General features: G+C 43.0%; 1 protein-coding gene across 2 annotated transcripts in view; it reads left to right on the top strand.

The window, feature by feature from the left end:
- The window catches only part of prkn (parkin RBR E3 ubiquitin protein ligase), a 605665-nt gene that overhangs the window by 253127 nt on the left and 327152 nt on the right, over positions 1–25386 (top strand). For both annotated transcript variants that reach the window (XM_078405212.1, XM_078405213.1), the window contains exon 5: positions 13131–13214. In XM_078405212.1, the coding sequence (XP_078261338.1) occupies positions 13131–13214 (84 nt within the window). The remainder of the gene's footprint in view (positions 1–13130; positions 13215–25386) is intronic.

The raw sequence follows: 25386 nt of genomic DNA, 5'->3' as shown, positions 1-25386 counted from the left end.
CAGAAATTATGCTTGATCCACTAAGTTAGTTTAGTTTAGTTTAGTTTAGTTTAGTTTAGTTTAGAGATACAGCGTGGAAACAGGCACATCGTCCCACCAAGTCCGCGCCGACCAGCGATCCCCGCACACTAATACTACCCTACACACTAGGGACAATTTACAATTATACCAAGGCAATTAACCTACAAACCTGTATGTCTTTGGAATGTGGGAGGAAACCGGAGATCCCCAGTCCCACAGGTCATGGGGAAAATGTACAAACTCCATGCAGCCAACATCCGTAGTCAGGATCGTACCCGGGTCTCTGGCGGTGTAAGGCAGCAACTCTACCGCTGTGCCACCATGCCGCCCACTCTGAAAAGACCCTTTGGGTCACTGGGTTGAATTTCACTCATTTACTTATTGGCCCTTCCAGTTTTCTTGGGCAACAATACAGCCTGGATATTGGGCAGGTCTCTACCCTGAGCAATGGTCACTCCTCCCAGCAGCTTGTTGAGTTCCTCGTCATTGCGGACGGCCAGCTGCAGATGTCTGGAAATGATATAGGTCTTTTTCTGATACGGGTTGTCCCAGGCCACGTTACCGGCCAGCTCTAGGATTTCAGACATCAGATAGTCGAGCACAGCTGCTAGATAGACCAGAGCACCAGCACCCACCCGCTCAGCATAGTTGTCCTTTCTCAAGAGTCTGTGAACACAGCCCACCGAAAACTGCAGTCCAGCCCGGGACGAGAGAGACTTATCCTTTGCCTGAGCTTTTCCTTGTCCAGACATTCCCACAAGTTGCTACAGTTACCCCAACACTTTATGTCATAATTCAGGTGGATATCATTTTTCCGTGATATCTGCAACAATAGCAATCTGAATTTACTTAACACATTTTAGCTAATCTCCCACAGGAGCAAAATCAGTACATATTTTACACTGGCACATATAATACTGGGGATAGGATTAAAAAAATGTGGATTAAATAGGTGGGATTTTAAAGAGCATTTTAATGGAGGAGAGATAGGAAGATGGACTTAGGGAAATAATTCAAGAGTTGTAAGCCTGTGGCACAGTTGTGGAATAATTAAATTAGAGAGAATCGTGAGACCAGAAATGGGCAAGATCTCACAATCATAATGGGCTGTAAGGCTGTAGCGATGGTGGAGAGAGATAAAGCAATGGAAGCAAGGAGGTGAATGCTAAAACTGAGGTACATTAGCAAGAACAGAGCAGGTGAGTATATGGGACAGTGAGATTTAGAATACAGCCGATTTGGATACCCTTAAACGTGGAATGTTGATTGAGGGACGTTATGCAGATGAACACCGGGACAAGTCTGGAGGGAAAAAAAGACACAGACACAAGAGGAGAATGCTGTCAGTGAAATAGAAATGAGTGGTTTTAGTTTTGTAATCCAGCGCATCTCAGCAAAAATGAAACAAAGTTTGCAAAGTTTTGTGCATTTTCAAACAGTTGCCAACAAGGGGAGTTGAAAAGGCGGCTGGGGAATGAAGTTTCTAGCAGTCCCATTTACCTGCATTTGAACCATATCCCTCCCTTTCCTATGCATGTATCTGTTCAAATGTCTTTTATTAGTGTTTATTAGGTTTTAATCAGGAGGTGACAGATATGGTGCGTGTGAGAATTCCATTGGGTGTGATGTACTCAGATGGAATGGCCACAGGTTCATCAATAGGTTGCCGGGTGCCTCAGTTATTGGTTTTACAGCAATGCAATATTATCCACCCCTGTTTCCAGAAGGCCCCAATGCTCCTTTGGGGGTAGGAAGCCAGACTTGACATTGGCTGTCTTTGTTTGAAACAGGAAGGGGAGGTAGAGATGAGAGTGGTGATGAACATGTGTTGGGCTGCAAGTCAAGTGCCAAGCTGGCCAACATGAGGCTGACTGCTGTGCATAATTAAATTAATTATGCTCAGCCTGCACCAGAACCCAAGGCTACCGCAGTGAAGCTGCCAGGATAGAGAGGATGATTGTGCACAGGCAGTAACTAGTAATCCATGTGCACATCACACAAAAATACACATAGTGTATTTATTAATAGCACATATTGCATAAAAATTGAAAAATGGTAATTTACTATTCACCTCTGCTATTCAGTAATCATGTTTAATCCTCCATGCAAGTCGTAAATTTTGTATCTGTGCTGTTTCCATTACACTCTATTGCTCTATCGCCCGACATTGTGCTTTATTGGCTGCAGAACACTCTGGTAATTCCTAGTCCTGAAAAAATATATAAATGCAAATTTGTAAATCAATGTTGAGATTATCTCTGCTTCAATCACTAACTCCAGCAACATGTTCTAGAACTTCACATTCCTTTGCATTAAATGTTTCTCCTGCTCTCTGTTCTAAATCTTTAAATACTCCTTGTTCTTGGCCCCCTAATGGAGAATGTTAATGTTACTCAGGTCCTATTGAATATTGTAACAGCTGAAGAATTGTATCAGAAAACAACTCTTCACACAAATAGGAATAGAATAAGGAATTCTTGGCTCAGTTTGGGTCAATTGGGATGACACGATTTTGCCAAACAAGGATGTTAAAGGTTATTGAAGCGAAATGGGCAGATATGTGGTGATAAGAAACAAACCTGCCCTGATCTTACTGAATGAGCAACATGCTCCAAGGGTTGCATAGCCTATTTTTCTTTCTGTAGGTGCCTGCATTTATCTGTCCAGTAGAAAGAAGGAACTGCTGATGCTAGATTACAAAAAAAGTACAAAATGCTGGAATAACTCAGCAGGTCAGGCAGCATTTCTGGAGAACATGAACAGGTGATGTTTTGGGTCGGGTTCAGACTGATTGTGGTGTGGGGACTAAGAAAGCTGGAAGAGAGGAAGGGCAGGGCAATGCCTGGCAAATGATAGGTGGATACAGGAGAGGGGGTTCTGAACAGGCAAATAGTTGAACAAAGGCCAGAGATGAAAAGAGTTAAGTTGTGAGAAAAGGATAGAAGAATTGTGATGGTGAAGCCAGAGGAAGGGATGTAGGTGGAAAGGGAGGGAGAGAAGGGAAGTGGGTACGTGTTGCCCAGCAGAATGAACACGTACAAGAGTATTTTGAAAAATATCACTTATAACAGCATTCCTCATACATCAGCAGGTTCACCTGAAAGAAAAATGTGCAAAATATAATTTCAAGATCAATTAAAAGAGAAGTAAAAATACAAATAAATAATTTTATCTTTAGGCAACAATTTGTAGCAGGTATTACTGAAATCTTGAATGAAGTTTAGGGATTTTTTGGAAAAGATAAATAAAATGATTACTAATGTTGGTGTAGAAAATGAGTTTGCTAACTTGACAGACTAATAAATAATGTAATGTAAACACAGTCACCAGCAAGGACCAGTTGAGCTAAGTGGCTTGGCTGTGCACTGTGAACTTGATGAAAGATTATGAATGCTATTCCTTTGTTCACTATTGTAGTAGAGGCTTCTTGAAATAAATGAAAAAGGAAAAGCATACACAGGAATTAAATGCTCAACTGCTTATATACCTATGGTAGATTCCAGTGCATGTTCCTTACGTATGAAAAGCATGTGTGATGGTGTTTTTCTGTGCCACCTGTTCGTAATGATTTCTTAACACCAATCTCAACAGTCTATGCTCATTAATTTAGAGGCTGAGATAAGATTTCTCAAAGGTCACTGTGGACATGCCTGACTAAGCAACAAAATTAATATCAATTATAGAAAAAATTGTATAAAAACTTAAGATTCAGCAAATCAATCAAAACAATTTTTTTTCTGTTCTTATTTGCAGTTTGATTCAAAATTAGTTAATGGGATAAGTAAACAAGAACGTCACTGATTATTGAACATTGGTGATCATAAATGACCTGTTGAATGATCAGAAAGTGAAGTCCCTTTGCATTCTTTTACTTCCCAGTTTCTTGTGTCGCAATCTTAAATCAAGGGGTTGGGGTTGAATGCTAAATGCACCATTGAGAAACCCGCCATCCATAAACAGAATTCTTCCCTCGTTCCCTTGTTCTATCATAGATGAGGCCCTCACACATGTCTCCTCTGTATCCTGTAGTTCTGCTCTTGCTCCCCTCCCCCCAGTCACAATAGGGACAGTGTAACCCTAGTCCTCACCTTCCACCCCATTAGCCGTCGCATATAACACATCATTCTCTGACATTTTTGTCACCTCCAATAGGATCCCACCACTAGTCACTTCTTCCCATCTCTACTCCTATCTGCTTTCTGCAGAAACCGTTCCCTCAGCATCTCCCTGGTTCACTCATCCTTTTCCACCCAAACCACCCACTTCCCAAGGACTTTACCCTTCAACCGCAGGAGATGCAACACGTCCTTATACTTCCTCCCTTGACTACATCCAGGACCCGGACAATCCTTTCAGGTGAGGCAGAGGTTGACTTGCACCTCCTCCAACCATATCTACTGTATCTGGTGTTCCAGGTGTGGGCTATATATCAGCGAGACCAAGCCTAGACTTGGTGATTATTTCGCTGAACACTTATGCTCAGTCCGCCTTGGCCGACGTGATCATCTGGTTGCCAAACATTTTAATTCCCCTTCCCATTCCCACACTGACCTTTCTGTCCTCGGCCTCCTCCACTGTCAGATTGAGGCTAAACGCAAATTGGAGAAACAGCACCTTGTGGCGGTGCCCGGGGGCTAGGCCACTCCCTTGGTCATTCCCCACGGCACTGAGTGAACAGGGGGGATTAGGCCACTCCCTGGGTCATTCCCCTGGGGACAGACTGGTCTGGGGCTACGGGGTTTGCTGAAAGGGGTTATTGTTTTACTCGTGCGGGTGACTGAGTGAGTGAATGTTCAGATACTGTATTAAAGTTATTGTTACATCTTACCTGGCGTCTGGCCTGATTCCTGTCACGTCCAGACCCACTACAACCTCATATTTCGCTTGGGCAGCTTACAATCCAGCAGTATGAATGTTAATTTCTCTAATTTCAAGTAACTCCTGCATTCCTTGTCTATCCTCAAATATTTTCCTTGTGTATCATGCTCTGCAATTAAAGGAACACCAACAAAATCCTAAATTCTGGCAGCAACAAGTTGAGACCATAATTTAATGTAACCTTAATTCATAATAACAATTTAATTCTTCAAAACCACAATGTAATGAAGGAATCCAAGCGGGTCAGGTAGCATTTGTAGAGGGAGTAGACAGACAATGTTTTGGGTTAACGTTTTGGGTCAGAATCCTTCTACAGAATATCATATGTGCCAGTCTTAAGAAGGGTCTCTCGACCTGAAACATTGTGTATCCCTTCCTTCCACAGGTGCTGCCTGGCCACTGAGTTCCTAAGCACTTTGTTTTTCTCTTGATTCCAGCATTTGGGGTGGGATCTCATACAGGACTGATGCAGGTGAGAGGTTAGAAGTTGGTATAGAGAGTGGTGAGAAAAATGCAAGGGGCCTGACGGGTAAGGCACATGAGCATAGGGCATGGATAGGTAAGTGTGACTGGGACATTGAAGCCATTCTTGGTTAAGAGAGGGGCAGGACTGGCAGCTCAATGTTCTGGGATACAGGTGCTTCGAGAGATTGGGGTGATGGTAAAAGAGGAGTGGGAGTTGCGTTATTGGTTAAGGAGGATGTCAAGGCAGTGGTCAGAGGTGACATTATGGACGGTTCGAATAGTAAAGCTATGTGGGTGGAGCTGAGGAACAAGAAAGGGACGATCGCCTTGTTGGGGACACTACACACCCCCAAATAGCCAACAGAAATTGGAAAAACAAATGTGCCAGGAGATTGCAGACAGCTGCAAGTTAAATAAGGTTGTTGTAGTAGGGGATTTTAACTTTCCTCATATTGACTGAGACAATCATAGTGTGAAAGGTTTAGATGGCGTCCAATTTCTCAAAGGTATTCAGGAGAGTTTTCTCCAGTAATATGTAGAGGGTCCCACACGTGAGAGGCCAACACTTGATCTAGTCTTGGGAAATTGGGAAGGGCAAGTGAATGAAGTGTTTGTGGAGAAATCTTTTGGAAACAGTGACCACTGTTCGATTAGGTTTAAGATAGTTATAGTTAGGGACAGAGAGGTCCCACGTGTTAAAATGCTAAATTGAGGTAAGGCCAACTTTGAAGGTATGAGAGAAATTCTCGCTCAAGTTGATTGGAGCAGGTTGTTTGAGGGGAAAGGAACATCAGCCAAGTGGGATGTTTTTAAAAGTGTGATGAAGAAAGCTCAACATTCAAGATTCAAGATAGCTTTATTTGTCATCCAATATTGGACGAAATTCAGTCACCCACAGTCCAACAATAAAAGCATTAAATAGGCATTAAAATTCCACAACCCCAAAAACACACAAAAAAAGAAACATCCATCAAAGAAACATCCATCACAGTGAGTCTCCTCCAGTCCTCTCCTCACTGTGATGGAAGGCCACAATGTCTTTCCCTTCTGCCGTCTTCTCCCATGGTCAGGTTGTTGTGGTTGCAGGCCGCGCCGGACGGTCCGCAGCGGGCCGAGCCCAAGGCGAGTCGCAGCCGCTCCCGCAGCCTCCGAAGACGGCCGGCTCCGCCGATGATAAGTCCGGTCCGGGCGGGCGAACACGCTGCTGCAGTTGCTGCACGTCGGGGCGGTCGTGGCTCCCGACATTGAAGCCCCCGCCCAGCAGAGAAAAATCCCGCGGCATATTTTAGGCCGCGCCGGACGGTGAAATGTCCGCGACCCAAGCCCCGCGATCCGGGGCGGGCGAACTCGCTGCCGCTGCCGGAGCTCCCGATGTCGGCATCCACGCAGCCCGAGCCTAAGGCGAGTCGCAGCCGCTCCCGCAGCCTCCGAAGACGGCTGGCTCCGCTGATGGTAAGTCCGGTCCGCGGGCTCTGCGAACCAGAGCCCTGGAGGCCGCCAGCTCCAGGAGTTGGGCCGATGGTAGGCCGCAGCAGGAACGGAGACAACACCCAGAAAACAAAGGTCGGGTCTCCGTTCGGAAGGGACACCTATTTACAATTTTACTGTTCCCCCCCTCCCCCCCGCACCCACACATAGTACACAAAAACACAACATCACATCGACAATTAAGACACAAAAAAACAACAAAACACAAAGACAAATGGACCGCAGGTAAGCCGCAGCTGCTAGGGCAGCGCCGCCATTTTGGACATATGCACGTCCCTGTTAGAATGAAGGGAAAGGCAGGCAAATGTAAGGAAGCTTGGCGACAAAAGAAATTGAAGCATTGGTCAAGAATAAGAAGGATGCATGGGACAGGTCTAGGCAGCTGGGCTCAAGTGTATCCCTGGATGAGTTTTGGGAACTAAGGAGCAAAGTAAAAAAGGAAATCAGAAGGCCAAAAGGGGCCAGGAGATAGCTCTGGCAGACAGCATTAAGGATAACCACAAGAGATTTTATAAATACATAAGGAGGAAAAGGGTAAAAAGTGGGACCCCTCAGGAATCAAAGTGGTCAACTCTGGTGGAGCCACAGGAGATTGGCAATGTGCTCAATGAGTATTTCTCTGTATTTACCGAGGAGAAAGACAGGAGGACGAAGGAACTTGGGGCAGTCAATGGAAGTGTCTTGAGAGCCGTCAGTGTTACGGTCGAAGAGGTGCTGCAGGTACTATCGTGTATGAAGGTAGACAAATCTCCATGGCCTGATCAGATATATCCTAGGACAATGTGGGGAAACCAGAGAGGAAATTGTGGGAGCCCTGTTTGAAATTTACGAGTTGTCTTCAAATACGGGGAGAGGTGCCGGAAGACTGGAGGGTGGCAAATATTGTGTCTGTATTCAAGGGCTGCAGGGAAAATGCTGGGAACTAAATGAGGGGCGCCGCACAATGGCCGCCTCGTCTGTCTTCATCCTTTTCCTTCTTTGTGTTTTTAGTTTGTTGTAAAATGTATGTTTTAGTTTATCTTTAGTTTTGCATTATGTGGGGGGTGGGGGAAACTTTTCTTATCTCTTTCCTTGACGCAGATGCAACTTTTTCCGTGTCGTATCTCCACCTGCACTGTGGCCTAACATCGAGGAGTTGGTGGCCTCCTGCTGGGACCTCCAAACTGCGGAGCCTGCGGACTTTAACATCATGAGCTGGCGATCGCTTTGCCAGGGGTTGGCCTTTGGTGCTCCACCCTGCGGGAGCTGCGGACTTTAACATCGTGAAGCTCACTGTCCCTGGTTAGGGACCGATTTCGGGAACACCAAGCCGCAGGAGTTCGACTGCCCCGATGCGGGAGCTTAGACCACCCCGACGAGGGAGCTCGATCGCCAGTTGTGGATGGTTCGACTCCCCCGACCTGGGGAGGAAAGGAGGAAAGAAGATAAGACTTTATTGCCTTCCATCGTAGTCGGGAATCTGGAGGAGCCGCTGTGGTGGATGTTTATGTCAATTTTTATGTGGTTGTGTGCCTTGGATAGAAAAATGGCTTCAAAGAAGGAAGCAGAGGGTGATGGTGGAAGGTTGCTTCTCAGACTGGAGGCCTGTGACTAGTAGTGTGCCTCAGGGTTTAGTGCTGGCCCCGTTGCTGTTTGTCATCTATGTAATGGCAGTTTCTATACCTTCTCAAAGTCCAACTTCGATAGCCATCACTGTTCGGGGATGGAATGGAGGTATAGCTTACGCACACACCGCACTCCGAGATAACAAAAACGAATCTTCCAAACGATGTTTCTTGATTGATTGGTCTTTATTAAAGTGGCACAAATCAAAAGAATAATTCATAACTTTTCGTTCTTATCAACTGTTTCTTCTTCAAGTAAAACAGTAAAAATCGTGTAGTCATTACCGTGTAGTCCTTGTGAGTGTAGCTGGCGCGAGTGTGGCAGTCGAGAGTGTGACAGACGTGTGTGACTGGCGCGAGTGTGGTAAAAAACTATTCTCTCCATCCTCCGAGACTAAACTGACCCACAATCTCTATCGCTACGCTAGCCACCTCCCATGTGGACACTCCCCATTACGTATCAAATCACACCCACAAGCATGCAAAAAAGACAGAAACTAGAAATGTTAAACATAGCCATAATACAATGACAGTAACTAAATTAAGCGTAAATGGCTCCAACAATCTATATCAATGATTTGGATGAGGACAGACACGGCAAGATTAGCAAGGTTGCAGATGATACAAAAGTGGGTGGTTTTGCAGATAGTGAAGTTGGTTGTGCAAAATTGCAGCAGGATCTTGATCGATTGACCAGGTGGGCTGAAGAATGGTAGATGGAATTTAATGCAGAGAAATGTGAGGAGTTGCGTTTTGGGAGGTCTAACATGGGTAGGACCTACACAGTGAATGACAGGGCTCTGGGTAGTGTTGAAGATCAGAGGGATCTAGGATAAGAAAATAACTGCAGATGTTGGTACAAATCGAAGGTATTTATTCACAAAATGCTGGAGTAACTCAGCAGGTCAGGCAGCATCTCGGGAGAGAAGGAATGGGTGACTTTTCGGGTCAAGACCCTTCTTCAGACCTTCTACAGGATCTAGGATTGCAGGTGCATAGTTCCTTGAAGATGGAGTCGCAGGTAGATCGGGTGGTCAAAAAGGCTTTTGGCAAATTGGCCTTCATCAGCCAGAATATTGAATATAGAAGTTGGGAGGTCATGTTGCAGTTGTATAAGACGTTGGTAAGGCCGCATTTAGAGTATTGTGTTCAGTTCTGGGCATCGTGTTATAGGAAAAATGTTATCAAGCTGGAAAGGGTACAGAGAAGATTTACAAGAATCTTGCCAGGACTAGAGGATGTGAGCTACAGGGAAAGGTTGAGTAGGCTGGGACTCTATTTCTTGGAGTGCCGGAGGATGAGGGGTGATCTTACAGAGGTGTATAAGATCATGAGGAGAATAGATTGGGTAGATGCACATAGTCTCTTGCCCAGAATAGGTGAATCGAGGACCAGAGGTCATAGGTTTAAGGCGAAGGGGAAAAGATTTAATAGGAATCTGAGGGGTAACATTTTCACACAAAGGGTGGTGGACATATGGAACAAGCTGCCAGAGGAGGTAGTTGAGGCTGAGACTATCCCAACATTTAAGAAACAGTTAGACAGGTACATGGATAGGACAGGTTTGGAGGGATATGGACCAAATGCTGGGACATTTTGGCCGGTGTGGATAAGTTGGGCCGAAGGGCCTGTTTCCACACTGTATCACTCTATGACTATTTGCAGTTAGTTGTGACTCTCTTAAATCGTTGAAAACTATCAAACTATCAACTAGTGAATTATAAAACACTATTAAATCTGCACAACAAACTCTCTTTCTAATCACCATCAACCCAGCAAAGAATTCTTCCTGCTGTTCACTTTGAGATTGTGAAGGTGTCAATATGTGAATTTTGTGCTGTTTGCCACATTGTACAACTTAAGTTTTGAGCGCAACATTCCTTAGTTAGTGAGGCAAATAAAGCCTAATACTTCAGTAAAGAATATCTATGACAAGGCTTATTGGGGATAATGTATTGTAGGACTAGAGCCTATTTTGTTGTTGCTGCAAAGGTGCTTGACTTCACTTCCATTGATTTCATTCATCAAAAAAGTCTCTCAGTTAATTTTTTAATGTTTGTTTCTGCAACTAATAGGAAACAGAAATAATGGGTGAATGGATTTCCTTCCTCACCACTCCTGCATGTTTATTTGGTTAAAACAACATTTGTGGCACTAGCAGCAGCAAAGGTCATTTGGTTATTTTCTCGTACTGTCAAAAACAAACTTTTTCATGATGGATAATGAAGTATTGTGATATTTCTGTACAACATTGATCTGTTTTTTCCAGTTATAACTTGAATTCAATTAGCAGAATTCAGTCAGGTTCAGTTTGTGGGAATCAGACTCTGAAATCTGCAGGCACAGGGTTACTGCCCTGTTTGGGGCTACAGAAAATTATATAGATGAGCATTTTATGCAGTTCCAAGAGGACACTGCATATTTTGGAGGTGCTTTCATCAGATGGAACATAAAACAGTAGAGCACGACCAGGATCTTTGGCACACAATGTCCATGCTAAAATTGATGCCAAGTTAAATTAAACTCCTCTGCCTGTACTTGATCTCTATACCGCAATTCATGGAATGTACAATAGTACTGCACAAGAACAGGTCCTTCGGCCCTCAATGTCTATACAGAACATGATGCTTATCTATCTGCACATAATCCATATTCCTCTATTCCCTGCATATCCATATGCTTATCCAACAGTATCTTTAATGCTACTATCAAATCTGCCTTAACCACCTGCCCCAATTCCCTGCATACCCTTGTGCTTATCGAAAGCCTCTTAAATGCTAGTATCATATTTGCCTGCACCACCTCTCTTGGCACTGCGTTCCAGGCACCCATCACTATCGGTGTAAAAAAAAGCTTGCCTGACACATCTATATCAAACTTTGCCCCCCTCCCCCGCTTAAAGCTAACTGAACATCCTCGACAACTTTTCTCTTAAGTCAATGTCATCAAACGGATGCATCATATGTGACTTGTGATTTAACTGGAACCGTACTCTGTGAAGTGGCAAAATACATGCTTTACACCTGTGCATTTTCCAAAGAGTGCACAAGTCAGAATTTGGTGAAGCACAGCAATTGTGAGGGATAAACTGATTTTAATGTTTAGTTAGGTTTTGCATTTGGAAGCTTCAATAGCTGACATAACTTTATAATTTCGTAGGTAGACACAAAATGCTGGAGTAACTCAGTGGGACATGCAGCATCTCTGGTGAGAGGAATGGGTGAGGTTTTGGGTATAGTCTTGGCCTATGGCGACCAGGCTGCCTGCCAGTGACAGGTTCTTAGTAAATTCCTTAGTCAGATAGAACTGGTTATCCAGTAATTATTATTAGCTGAGGGTGGACAATAAAACTAGTGCTAGAGAATTTTATTTCAGTCCATTTACAATTGAGTTCAGGGATGTGAATTAGGTGAGGGTGAGGGTGAGGGTGGAGGTGGGAATGGAGGTGGAGTTGGAGGAAAATAAGGCGCTGAAGGGGAAAAGGCGCTGAGGTGCTGAATTAATCAGTGGGGATGAAGGGGTTCACTCTAAATTATAATCTGGGACAAAAGGGGACACTTTGTTAATTAGTCCAAATTATCATTAAAAATGACAGCAATTGCTTGTAAAATTTACAATATTATGATGCAATTGGCAGGCAGTACATGGAAAGAGTGAAAGTTACTGTGATCCACAGCAAGCACAACAGCAATAAGCATCTAAGCTTACTTCACTGCATAGTTGATGAATTGGAGTTTGAGCTTTGAGCAGTAATATGTCAAGAAGGAAGAAACTTACCCAGAGTCCCAATCGCTTATTTCCTACCCATGCTATAGCTAAGAACATGTCCTGGTGATTGGAGAGCAATCTGGAATGAGGAGAAAGATCCAGGACTTGCGGCTTGAGTTATAAGTTGAGGCTGGATAGGTTGGGATTTTTATCTTTCGAACGTAGGAAGCTGAGGGGAGAACTTATTGAAAAATACGAAATCATGAGGAGCATGGATAAAAATAAATGCTCACTGTCCTTTTTTCCAGAGTAGGGGATTTTAAAACAAGAAGACATGGGCGTAAAGTGAGAAGGGAGAGATTAAAGAGCAATCTCAAGGGCAAGTTTGACATTTGGAGAGTGGTCCGATATCAATGCAAGCTGCCAGAGACAGCTATAGACATAGATAAAATTATGACTTTCAACAGACATTTGTACAGATATATGGATAGGAACGGTTTAGAGGGCTATATGCAAATGTGACTAGCCTAGAATGCCAACTTCAGCACCTATCTGAAGAGGTCATGATCTTGTACAGCTCTGTTAAATCTGTTCTCAGGCTTCTTTTCCATAGGGAGAAATCCTCTAATCTAATCTTACAGCTGAAGTCCCTCATTCCTGGAACCAGACTGGTGAATATTTTCTGCGGATTCTCTCGGATTTTCACCTCCTTGCTGCAGTGCTGTGAAAAAAAATTAGGTGTAGTGCTGTAAATGGTGACTTAACAATGTTTCATAAAGGTTCAACATATTGTGGACAAGTCTGAAAAAGGGTCCTGACCCGAAACGTCGTCTATCCATGTTCTTCAGAGATGCTGCCTGACCTGCCGAGTTACACCAGCACTTCATGTCATTTTTTGTAAACTAACATCTGCAGTTACTTGTGTCTAATGTTAACAAGGTTGTTTTTCTTTTCTTCTCTCTGAAGGACCCAACATGTTGGGAAGATGTTCTGGAAAAAAATAGGATGACTGGTGTGTGTCAAGCCAAAGATTGCGATGGAAATGTGGCAGTAAGTCCATCTTTCAGGCTTATAGCAATAATAATTAGTTCATGGCCTATAAAATGATTACCTGCTATAATCTTAGCTTCATGACGATGAGAAGACCTCTTATTCCTATGTCAAAAAAATCACAATGTAGTAAAACGGATATAATATCAAACAAGGGGTGATACTATATGACATATCACAAGGTATCTTGAGCACAACACCAAGTGCTGGATGAACTCATTGGCCAGGCAGCATCTGTGGAGGAAATGGACAGATAATGTTTCAGCTTGGGTCTTTTCTTCAGCCTGGCAGATGACATTTAAGGTCAGGACCCTTCTTCAGACCATTCCTGAAACTGAGAATGAAGAAGGGTCCAACCTTAAATGTAATCTAAGAAAATAACTGCAGATGCTGGTACAAATCGATTTATTCACAAAATGCTGGAGTAACTCAGCAGGTCAGGCAGCATCTCGGGAGAGAAGGAATGGGTGACGTTTCGGGTCGAGACCCTTCTTCAGTCTGAAGAAGGGTCTCGACCCGAAACGTCACCCATTCCTTCTCTCCCGAGATGCTGCCTGACCTGCTGAGTTACTCCAGCATTTTGTGAATAAATAAACTTAAATGTAATCTGTCAGTCTGCAAAAGGGACCTGAGCTGAAACGTTGTCTGTCCTTTCCCTCCACAGATGCCACCAGACCCAATGAGTTCCTCCAGCATTTTGTGTTTTTAAATATTGATTATAATCATTTTACTTTAATTAACAAGCAGCGGGATTTATCTGCACTGCCATTATTGCAGTCAGTTGTGACTCGAGAGTAACTTTTGCCTTTTTTGGATTCCCGCTCCAGTAAATGCACTGGTTAATGTGTACTCTACGTGGACGTACATTGTGCATTCAAAGTGGACGTAAAAGACTCATATTTATGCCTTAAACAATTTATCGATGTTGATTAGGTCCATAACCCAACACCTGTGTCATCAAACAAGGCTACTTGGTCACAATAGTATTGCTGTTTGTAGACTCTTGACCACACTTCTCCAGAAGTCATGAAACGCACAATCTAAATGTAAAAAATCACTCGTTTATGTTGTTGATTGGGACCCTTGCTTCTCTTCTGATGCTGAAATACTTAAATTCAATATGAAGCCCCTGGGTTGAATATAACTAGTCAAGACTCACAAAGCAGTACAACTGAATGTCCTTGGAATAGTTTATGCTACTTACAAAATACTGTACAAATGCTCATGTAAAAATTCCCTTTAACAAACTATTCTCTTTAACTTTTAACACCTCAGGTGCCCAGTTCTGTAAGATCAGAAAATTCCAAGAGCTTTCAGTAAGTCAGGCATCTTCTATGGGGTTAGAAACAGTCAATATTTCAGCTCAGGAAAAATGTGAATTTGAAGTGCATTTTAAGTGGTAGAGCTGGGGAGGTAAGGATACGAAATATGCGTGACTGATGCAGACCAAAGATGCTGAGTGTACAAATATTTTAAATACAGTTATCGACGAAAGAGAAAAAAAAAGCTAAATTTTAAATGAAAGATTGAGCAACATTTATGGAATCAAAAATCCAGTCTATCTGACATTGCTAACTTTAATGCTATTTTCAGAAAGTTGCAGCACATCCAGATGGAAGGTGCAGGGATGTTCACATTGAACATAATTGAAACAATGCAGTACGAAAAAAAGACAGTTAGAGTGGGAATGGGACAGAGTATTAAAGTGTTAGGCAACTCGAAATTCACCGCGCACCCCACTTGTGATTGAGTTGCTCAGAGGTGGTCATCCAATCTGCATTTGGTTTCTAAATTGTGGAGAAGACCACATGGTGAATAACTAATCCAATCCACAAAATTGGAAGAAGGGTAAACGAATTTCCCACTCACTTGAAACAACCTTTTTGGTATCTGGATAGTGGGAAGTGATGAGATAAAATGGTATTTCTTGCAGTTGCATGGGAAAGTGCCATTATAGAGAATGGTCAGTTGAAATGGAAGAGGGGATCAGAGATTTGCAAAGTGAAGGGACTCCGAATAACATTTTGAAAGTGGAGAGGAGTTGTCTGCTGGTGGAATCCAATTGAAAGTGGTGGAAAAACTGCACCTCCTCCTACCTTGCTTTCTGTGAGGACTATATTCTAATCTCTCAGTTTCTTTATCTCCATTGTATCTGCTTTAATGTCAAGACTTTCCATTCAAGTGCCCACAGGATGTCTTCCTCTGTCCTTAACTGTGGATAGGAAATCTTCAACCTGATATGTGTAGGAAAGAACTGCAGATGCTGGTTTATATCGAATGTAGACACAAAATGCTGGAGTAACTCAGCGGGACAAACAGCATCTCTGGAGAGAAGGAATGGGTGACGTTTCGGGACGAGACCCTTCTTCAGACTCTGATACATTAACTTGCTATAGTTGGCAGGGTTCTCAGCTGCATTCCTTTATGTCCCACACACCAGTTCTCATCCCCTCATTCAGCAAGTGTGCTTGACAATTGATTGATGTAGCCCAACTTTGATTGTACCATGATTTGGGCAGCACAGTGGTGCAGTGGTAGAGTTGCTCCCTTAGAGCGCCAGAGACTCGGGTTTAATCCTGACTAAGGGGTTGGCTGTATGGAGTTTGTACATTCTTCCTGTGAGCAGATGGGTTTTCTTTGGGTGCACCGGTTTCCTCCTACAAAGAGTGTACGTTTATTGGCTTCTGTAAATTATAAATTGTCCCTAGTGTGTAGGAATGTGCCAGTGCACAGGGTGATTGCTGGTCGGTGCGGACACAATGGGCCGAAGGGCCTCTTTCCACGCTGTGTCTCTAAAGTCAAAGTAAAGTCTAAAGTCACGTGTGTCTCAATCTCATTTGTTTGCTGTAAGTTTGTAAAACGGTTCTGTCTCACTCAGAGTTAGTGAATTAGCCCATTGTCATCTCAGGCGGATATCTCCCTGTCTGATGTTTTTTGCTGTCAGCAGGCAAGCATGTTTTGGCCAGTTCTAGATTTATCAGTATTTTGAAAGGCTGATGAATGGGTTTCACTCCAGCATCAATTTGAGCATAAAAAATTCTGAATGCTTTTGGGGATGAATTAAGACTTAGAGAAACCGTAGTTGTTGCTTGTCGTGTAGATTTATCAGTCTTGTGGACAATCAGACCACAGGGATTTGGAGATGGAGTCGGATTTAAATGAGTACATGTGATCTGATTAGTCTAACTAGTTCTTTGGGTTAGTGCAAAGTCCATTGTGTTTGTGTCTCTGTAAGAACAATGCTCTCTGCAATCCTTTCATTTCACATTCATTTATTAAGTCCTATTGATTTCATGGCTTGTTGGGATATGGTCAATTTGTATGTGCGAAGGTCACGAAACTGCCTTTGCAGAACAGCCTTGATGCTAATATCAGTTTTATTTAATTTAAATGTACTTTTGCTGCAGGACCAGCCACAGTGGTGTTATATTTTTGCAAATGTATAGAATATGTGTTTCACAAATTTGCCCAGTTCCTTTGATTTTTTGTATTTGGTAACACTTTACCTAGGTTTTCCCTTTCCTTTGCCCTCTAGACCTTGATTTCCCCAGCTAACTCTTCCTTAGAGAAAGCAGTTCAACATTGGAATCATCTACCAGGATCCTCTCATTTCATTTCTTCCTGTGATATTTTCAGTTAAGAAACAAGTACTCTAGAGCTGTCATAGAAATAGTGTTAACTATGGATAGAAAAGATTTAGATAGATATAGACCAAAGACATTTAAATGTGACTAGCTAATATAGGGCATTGGCATGGACAAGTTGAGTCGAAAATCCCGTTTACATGTAGTATGACTTTATGAACTGTTTTTTTTACCAGGATGGCGCCAGTTCAAACGTGAGGTTAGGTGGCATTAGGTGATGCATTAAGTACTCTCGCAGAGAAATAATATGACATAATATATGGAGGATGTTTGGTGATAAAAACAGAGAACACTTGAAATATGTTGCATCACTGGGAGGGGAAACAAGTTATGTTATCAATATGTTATAAAATGTCATTATTTATAACATGCAATGCATGTATGGATTGGAATGAACAAAGCAACAATATTGAATACACCGATATAACATCCGTGTCATGTTGCACAGTTGACACCATTCTTGTGATTTACTATAAAAACATAGAAAATAGGTGCAGGAGTAGGCCATTCGGCCCTTCGAGCCGCCATTCAATATGATCATGGCTGATCATCCAGAATAAGTACCCCGTTCCTGCTTTCTCCCCATATCCCTTGATTCCGTTAGCCCCAAGATCTATAAACAACTCCATCTTGAATACATCCAGTGAATTGGCTTCCACTGCCTTCTGTGGCAGAGAAATCCACAGATTCACAACTCTCTGGGTGAAAAAGGTTTTCCTCATCTCAGTCCTAAATGGCCTACCCCTTATTTTTAAACTGTGACCCCTGGTTCTGGACTCCCCCAACATCGGGAACATTTTTTCTGCATCTACCCTGTCCAATCCTCCAAGAATTTTATATGTTCCTACAAGATCCCCTCTCATCCTTCTAAATTCCAGTGAATATAAGCCTAGTTGATCGATTCTTTCATCATATGTCAGTCCCGCCATCCCGGGAATTAACCTGGTGAACCTACGCTGCACTCCCTTAATAGCAAGAATGTCCTTCCTCAAACTAGGAGACCAAAACTACACACAATACTCCAGGTGCAGTCTCACCAGGGCCCTGTACAACAGCAGTAGGACCTCCTTGCTCCGATACTCAAATCCTCTCGCTATGAAGGCCAACATGCCATTTGCTTCACTGCCTGCTATACCTGCATGCTTACTTTCTGTGACTGTTGTACAAGGGCACCCAGGTCTCGCTGTACCTCCCCTTTTCCTAATCTGTCGTCATTCAGATAATAATCTGCCTTCTTGACCTTGCCACCAAAGTGGATAACCTCACATTTATCCACGTTTTACTGCATCTGCCCACTCACCCAACCTATCCATGTCACTCTGCATCCTCATAGCATCCTCCTCACAGCTCACACTGCCACCCAGTTTTGTGTCATCCGCAAACTTGGAGATGTTATGTTTAATTCCCTCGTCTAAATCGATAATATATATTGTAAACAACTGGGGTCCCAGCACCGAGCCTTGCGGCACCCCACTAGTCACTGCCTGCCATTCTGAAAAGGACCGGTTAATTACTACTCTTTGCTTCCTGTCTGCCAACCAGTTCTCTATCCATGTCAATACCCTACCCCCAATACCATGTGCTCTAATTTTGCACACTAATCTCTTGTATGGGACCTTGTCAAAGGCTTTTTAAAAGTCCAGATACACCACATCCACTGGCTCTCCCTTATCCATTCTACTTGTTACATCCTCAAAACATTCCAAAAGATTAGTCAATCATGATTTCCCCTCTCAGCCAATCCATTCACTCGCTGGTCTGGCTACCGCTGCTCCTCTGCAATCTTCCAGGTAATTGTCCCGGGCTGACACTTGGCACTCTTTTTAAACCTCCCGAACTTTACTCACCTCGGAGAAAGCCTTCCTTCAGCCAATCCACTCACTCGCTGGTTTGGCTGGTCATGTACATCCACTGAGGTCTCCTGCACTTGTTGCATCCCCCTCCTTGTTGTAACTATACTAATGTAAAAGGGAAATCTCAGCAAACTGCAAAACCTGAAGACACAAAGTCCTGGAGTAACTCAGCCTGTCCCTCAAGTACCTCTTAAATCTTTTTCCTCTCACCTTAAACCTATGTCTCATGGTTCTTGATTCCCCTACTCTTGATAAAAGACTGTGTTTTCACCCTATCTATTACCCTCATGATCTTATACACCTCAATAAGATCACTCCCTCATCCTTCTATGCTGCAAGAAATAAAGTCATAGTCTGCCCAATCTCTCCCTATATTTCAGGCTTTCAAGTCTTGGCAACATACTTGTAAAATTTCTCTGCACTCTTTCCAGCTTAACAACATCTTTCTTACAGCAGGGTGACCAAAACAACATAATACTCCAAATGCGGCCTCCTCAACGTCTTGTATAACTGTAGCATAACATCCCAACTTCTATACTCAATACACTGACTGATGACAGTCAATGTAGTGAAAGCCGTCTTGACCACCCTAGATACCTGTACTGCCACTTTCAAGGAACTATGTACCTGCACTCCTGGATCCCCCTGCTCTATAGCATTCCACTGAGCCCTGCCATTCACTGTGAAGATGTTGCCATGCTTTGACTTCCCAAAATACAACGCCTCCCACCGTTAAACTCTACTAACCATTTCGCAGCCTACTTGCCCAACTGATCAAGATCCTGCTGTAATTTTTGATAATTATCTTTGCTATCTACAATAGCACCCACTTTAATATAATCTGCATTTACTTATCATGCCTTCTACATTCTCATCCAAATCATTGATATAAACCACAAGTAAAACCGATCCCTGAGGTGCACCACTCGTCACAAGCCTCCTGTCGGAAAAACAACTTTCCATGATCATTCTCTGCTTCCTTCCATGAAACCAATTCTTCATCCAGTTGGAACATCTTATCTTTCCCCAATATTGACCATCTCAGTATCCATTAACTGTAGCCAATGAAAACCTTACTAAGCCACTCAGTAATCATTTCATATTTACATATCCAATCATGGCCAAAACCACGATTTTCAGATTCCTTTAGTCTATGCCTTTGCTTTTAGTCTGTCTACTGCTTCTCAGCAGAGCTCCCTTTGTGGTGAGTGAGTGCAAGACTGCTGACCCAGAGTTAACAGAAAGCCTTGCAGAACAAATCGACGTGCCGTTGAAGTCTGCACACTTTTGCTGGGTGCCCAAAATATTGCTTAGCTGTCTGATAGGTAGCAGAAAAGTTACTGGCAGAGTGGCAAATATGTTCGGCATGAGAGAGATGCAGGTTCATGCAGAATAGAGCAACCTGTGACAGCACCTCATCTATGGTAATCAGTTGGATGGATTGCTATCTACTGTCAGATCCTCCAGGACCCATGATCTTCAGAGTCATGAAGGCAACAATCTCAGCTTGCACAGCTCCTGAGTTTAAACAGCAGAAGTCTAAGCAATTTTATCAGTAGAATTCCCCATGTTTCTCATATATTGCTGTACACACCCTGCATGTTACTCCATTAGAAACTAAGAGCCCACAAGGTACGTGTATATTACGCAGGCAAAGAGAATAGAGAAGAATTAAAGCTGCCTTTGTAACAATTTTCTTACTTTTTTAAAGTGACTGTATAATGATGATGATCGGCTAATTCCAAAACGTATGATCAGTCACAGGAACCTTGCATGCAGAAATGAATTGACAGATTTTGAGTTCAAACTCAAGCATGGGGGAGATGTCAGCGTGTCACACGAAAGACTTGTAATGGTTAAAGCAGAACCGGAGCAAGATGGTTCTTCAAAACTGCTGTGGCCGGTCTGGGATCTTTGACCTTTATGATAAAGTGTGTGAACCCTGCACGTCTTATATAGATTGGGTGATGATGTTCTTCAGGGCATGTAATGTTGCTGAAATGAAATCATTGAAAGAGCAAAAGAAAGCAATCTAACAAATAGAGATGGGCTTTGACGTGCATGCCTCTTTGGCAGTCCTGACACCAAATAAGATAAAAGATATTTCATTCCAAAGGGATGATAGAGAATTTGCAGAATCACTTTAATCTGACACATTTAGTGATTGTAGACAGCGATAAGATCAAAACCAGGAATAATTGTAATTATTCCACCTGGAAGGAATCTGTGCATTTCATGGAATTCTTTGGTTTATGTGTTTACATTTGCACCCTCAGTTAAGGCTAAATTAATTATGTTCTGTCAAGTTCAAAATGTAGATGAATGACACTGGCTGCCTTCATATTTTTTGATAGCCTGCTGCTACATAAAAGTAGATTGAAAGATAAGTTGCAAAATAAATGCAAACAGTTTGCGCAGAGATAATTAATAGATTAGGCGAGTGGATAATAAGGTTCCTGCAATCCCTTCCACTTACTGGAATTCCACTTCCTGTGCTCCTTTCACTCAGCATGTCCCTGGTTCCCACATTCCCCAACCACTCAACAGAGCTTTGGTTCCTGTGCTTGGTTTAAACTTACTGGTTCCATTTGCTCTACCAGCGGCACAGTGCCACAGCTGGTAGAGCTGCTGCCTCACAGTGCTAGAGCCCTGGTTTCAATCCTGACCTTGAGTGCTGTCTCTGTGAAGTTTGCATGTTCTTCCTGTGACTGCTCGGGTTTCCTCAGGATGCTCCGGTTTCCTCCCACATCCCAAAGATGTGCGGGTTTGTAGTTAATTGGCCTCTGTAAATTGTTTCTAGTGTTTGAGGTAGATGAGAAAGTCAGATAACATGGAAGTAGTGTGAACAGATGATCGATGGTTCGCATGAACTTAGTGGCGCCAAGGGCCTGTTTCCATGCTAGATCTCTGAACCTTAAAGTTTAACTTTAAATGCAGAAAAGTACAGCACAGGAACAGGTTCTTCAGCTCACAATGTCCGTGCCAAAAATGATGCCAAAATAAACTAATCTCATCTGCCTGCACATGATCCATATCGCTCCACTCCCTGCTTATCCATGTGCCTTCCCACTAATTTGTAACCTGTTTATTCCCAGAAAATTCTTTCCCAAGATACTACCCCTACCTACACATTGGAAGTGATTTACAGTGACTAATTAACCCACTAACCTGCATATCTTTGAAATACTCATGTGGTCACACAGAGAAAGTGCAAAGTGCACACAACAACACTGAAGATCAGGATCAAATAGGTTGCTAGTGCTGTGAGGCAGGAACTCTACTGGTTACAACACCATTCCACCCTCATTTATGGAAGCTTTCAAATCAATTGTTATGTTCCCTGGAGGCTTACTCTCATACTCCATTTACAACCCCCCCCCCCCCCCCCCCACCCCCACCTTAATATTTTTGTCCTCCATTTATAACCTCTAAACTTCTCCCAATCCTCAGTCTTACTGCTTTTTCTGACATTTTTTTACAGGAAGCTAAGGGGTAATTGTACAGAGGTGTATAAAATCATCCACTGCTTCGCCGATGATATCCAGCTCCTCATCTCCACCAAGTCAATCTCCACCGCCACACACTCTATCCTGACAAACTGCATCACTGAAATAAAATCTTGGCTTCAAATCAATTTCCTCAAACTAAACTGTGACAAATCCGAAATCGTCATCATCGGACCAAAAACGCACACCAAATCCACCCACAACTTCACCCTCAACATCGACGGTTTCTCAGTATCCACCTCCCCTCACATCCGGAATCTTGGCATAATTTTTGATCAAACCCTCTCTTTTGACAAACACACTAAACACATCACCAAGACAGCCTTCTTCCACCTCAAAAACATCGCCCGTCTCCGTCCATCCCTCTCCTCCACAGCTGCAGAAACCCTCATCCACGCCTTCATCACCTCCCGTCTGGACTACTGTAACAGCCTCCTCTATGGTTCACCCTCTAAAATCACCAATAAACTCCAATACATCCAGAACTCCGCTGCCCGTCTACTCACCCACTCCCCGACCCGTGACCATATCACCCCCGTCCTCTACAAGCTCCACTGGCTCCCCATCCCCCAAAGAATCCAGTACAAAATCCTCCTCATGACCTACAAAGCCCTCCATAACCTGGCCCCATCCTACCTGACTGACCTCCTCCACAGACACACTCCCACCTGCTCCCTCCGCTCTGCTGCTGCTAACCTCCTATCCCCCCCCATCCGGACCAAACTCAGATCCTGGGGGGACAAGGCTTTCTCCATCGCTGCTCCCACCCTCTGGAACTCACTACCCCAAACCGTCAGAGACTCCTCCTCACTCACCACATTTAAAACATCACTGAAGTCTCACTTGTTCAACACCGCCTTCAATCATTGACCGTCGCTCCACCTTTTTCATCCTTTTCTGTTCGTTTATTTATTTATCTTTATGTTAGATCTAATATGTAAAGCGTCTTTGGGTTTCTAGAAAAGCGCTATATAAATGTAATGCATTATTATTATTATTATTATTATCAGAGGAATAGAAAAGCACAAATACTTTATCCAGGATAGGGGAATAAGAAACCAAAGGACAGGTTTAAGTTGAGAGGGAAAAGATGTAATAGAAGCCTGAGGGACAACTTTTTCACACAGAGGTGGTGGGTATATGAAATGAACTGCCAGAGGAAGTACTTGAGGCAGGTACAATAGCAACATTTGAAAGACATTTGGACTAGTACACGGATATGAAAGGTTTAGTGAGATCTGGCCGGACCAGGCAAATGGGACAAGGTTAGATGGGTCATCTTAATGTGCATTGACAAGTTGGGCCAACGTGCCTGTTTCTGCGCTGTGGGACTCAATGGCTTCTCTTGGGATCTAGTACTGCTGTTAACTTCCTTCATCAGCCCATCAGCCATGGCTAGTTCCTCTCTCATTGACATATTTTTGTGTCAGACAAGACTGAATAATTGTTTTAATTCACATATACATTATTTGAACATTATCCATTGTCTTTTCATCGTCAACTCATTTAATAAATTGCCACGGTCCATCACAGCCAACTTGTGATTTCTATCTGTGTAACTTTCTTTGTTCACATGGAAAAGCCTTGTTTCCTATTCTGCTACTTCCCTCTGCCTCTTAATGAAGAATTTTATCATGTTATGGTCACACTTTCTCTTGCCATGTTGCGATGACTCTGATTTTGTTTCCCCAGATGCTGCCAGATCTGCTGAGTGTTTCCAGCATTTGCTGTTTATAATACAAATTATTCTTATTTGGCCTTAGATCTGAGAAAATTATTCGAAATTGAATTTTGATTGGTCCATTCCAGAGGAAACTCCATAAACTGTTTTGTTTCATTCATTTTATTTTGACATAGGAGTGAGGATTCTGTTCTTGCTGTTGTAAAATATTCATCTCCTTCATCTTAAATGGAGCATCAGATTAGCTCCTTAACTTTTTGGAACATGATGTACTGTCAATAGGACTGATGAGCTCTCAAACTGCAACATGGAAGCAAGAGGATGGCAAATTCATCATTCCAATCACAAAAATGCCTTGAGCTGGTTGAAAGTGAGATAAAAAAGATAACCTAGTCGGCTTGATTTGTTTTCATCTGTTTAAACATCCAGGCACCAAGCAACAAAGCTTTCCTCAATCATTTGTGCAGTTTGTTGTCATCTGTCTGCAGATGAATGCCCTTTCCTGGAAACTGAAGTAGTTGGGCTTAAACCCTGAGCGCTGTTTTAATTAAAAAGTAATGTGATTCAGTTGCTTGGACTTGAATCTGGTAAATTTGATTCTAAATAAAATGTAATCACGAGACGTTCTAGAAACATAACGAGTCGTAATAGAAGCACAGAAAGAAGCAGAGAAATCTTCTCTGCAAAAGGAAGCAACTGAGTCCATTGTGGTCATGCTGGTTAAAAAAATAAACATTTAGGGCAATATTTTTTCCAATGTTGCTTTATTTTATACCAGTATGGATATTTGAGATAGAGGGTATTAGAACACAATGCCGACCAACAAAGCTCTTGAGTTGTGGCAGTGAGCTATCCTTTTATTGCAGCAGTGGCTGTTCCTTAAGGGCCACCCCTTGATAGGAATGCAGTCCGGTGACAAAGGCCTGATAGAAATATATAAAATTATGAGACACATGAGTCTGATGAAGGTCCAGACCTGAAACATCACCCATCACCCATCCCCAGAGATGCTGCCTGGCCCACTGAGTTACTTCAGCACTTTGGGTCTTTTTATGAGAGGCCTAATAGGATAGGCAGACAGAACCTTAGAAATGTTAAGGACTAGAGGGCATAGCTTTAAGGGAACAAGTTTAAAGGAGATGTACAGGAAACAGAAAAAGTTGTTTACACTGAGTGTGGTGGGTGCCTGAAACCTGCTGCCAGGGGTGGTGGTGGAGGCAGATATGATTTTGGTATTTCAGAGCCTTTTGGATTGTTTAGTTTGGAGATGGAGCGCTGAAACAGGCCCTTCGCCCCACCGAGTCCGCGCCAACCAGCGATCCACGCGCACGAACACTATCTTACATACACTGGGAACAATTTACAATTTTACTATGCCAATTAGCCTACAAACCTGTACGTCTATGGTGTAGGGGAGGAAACTGGAGCACCTGGAGAAAACTCATGCAGGCCACGGGGAAAACATACAAGCTTCATACAAACAGCACC

This window comes from Rhinoraja longicauda, chromosome 9 (genome assembly GCF_053455715.1).
Source record: "Rhinoraja longicauda isolate Sanriku21f chromosome 9, sRhiLon1.1, whole genome shotgun sequence".
Classification (NCBI taxonomy): Eukaryota; Metazoa; Chordata; class Chondrichthyes; order Rajiformes; family Arhynchobatidae; genus Rhinoraja; species Rhinoraja longicauda.
This window is presented reverse-complemented; position numbering and strand designations above follow the sequence as displayed.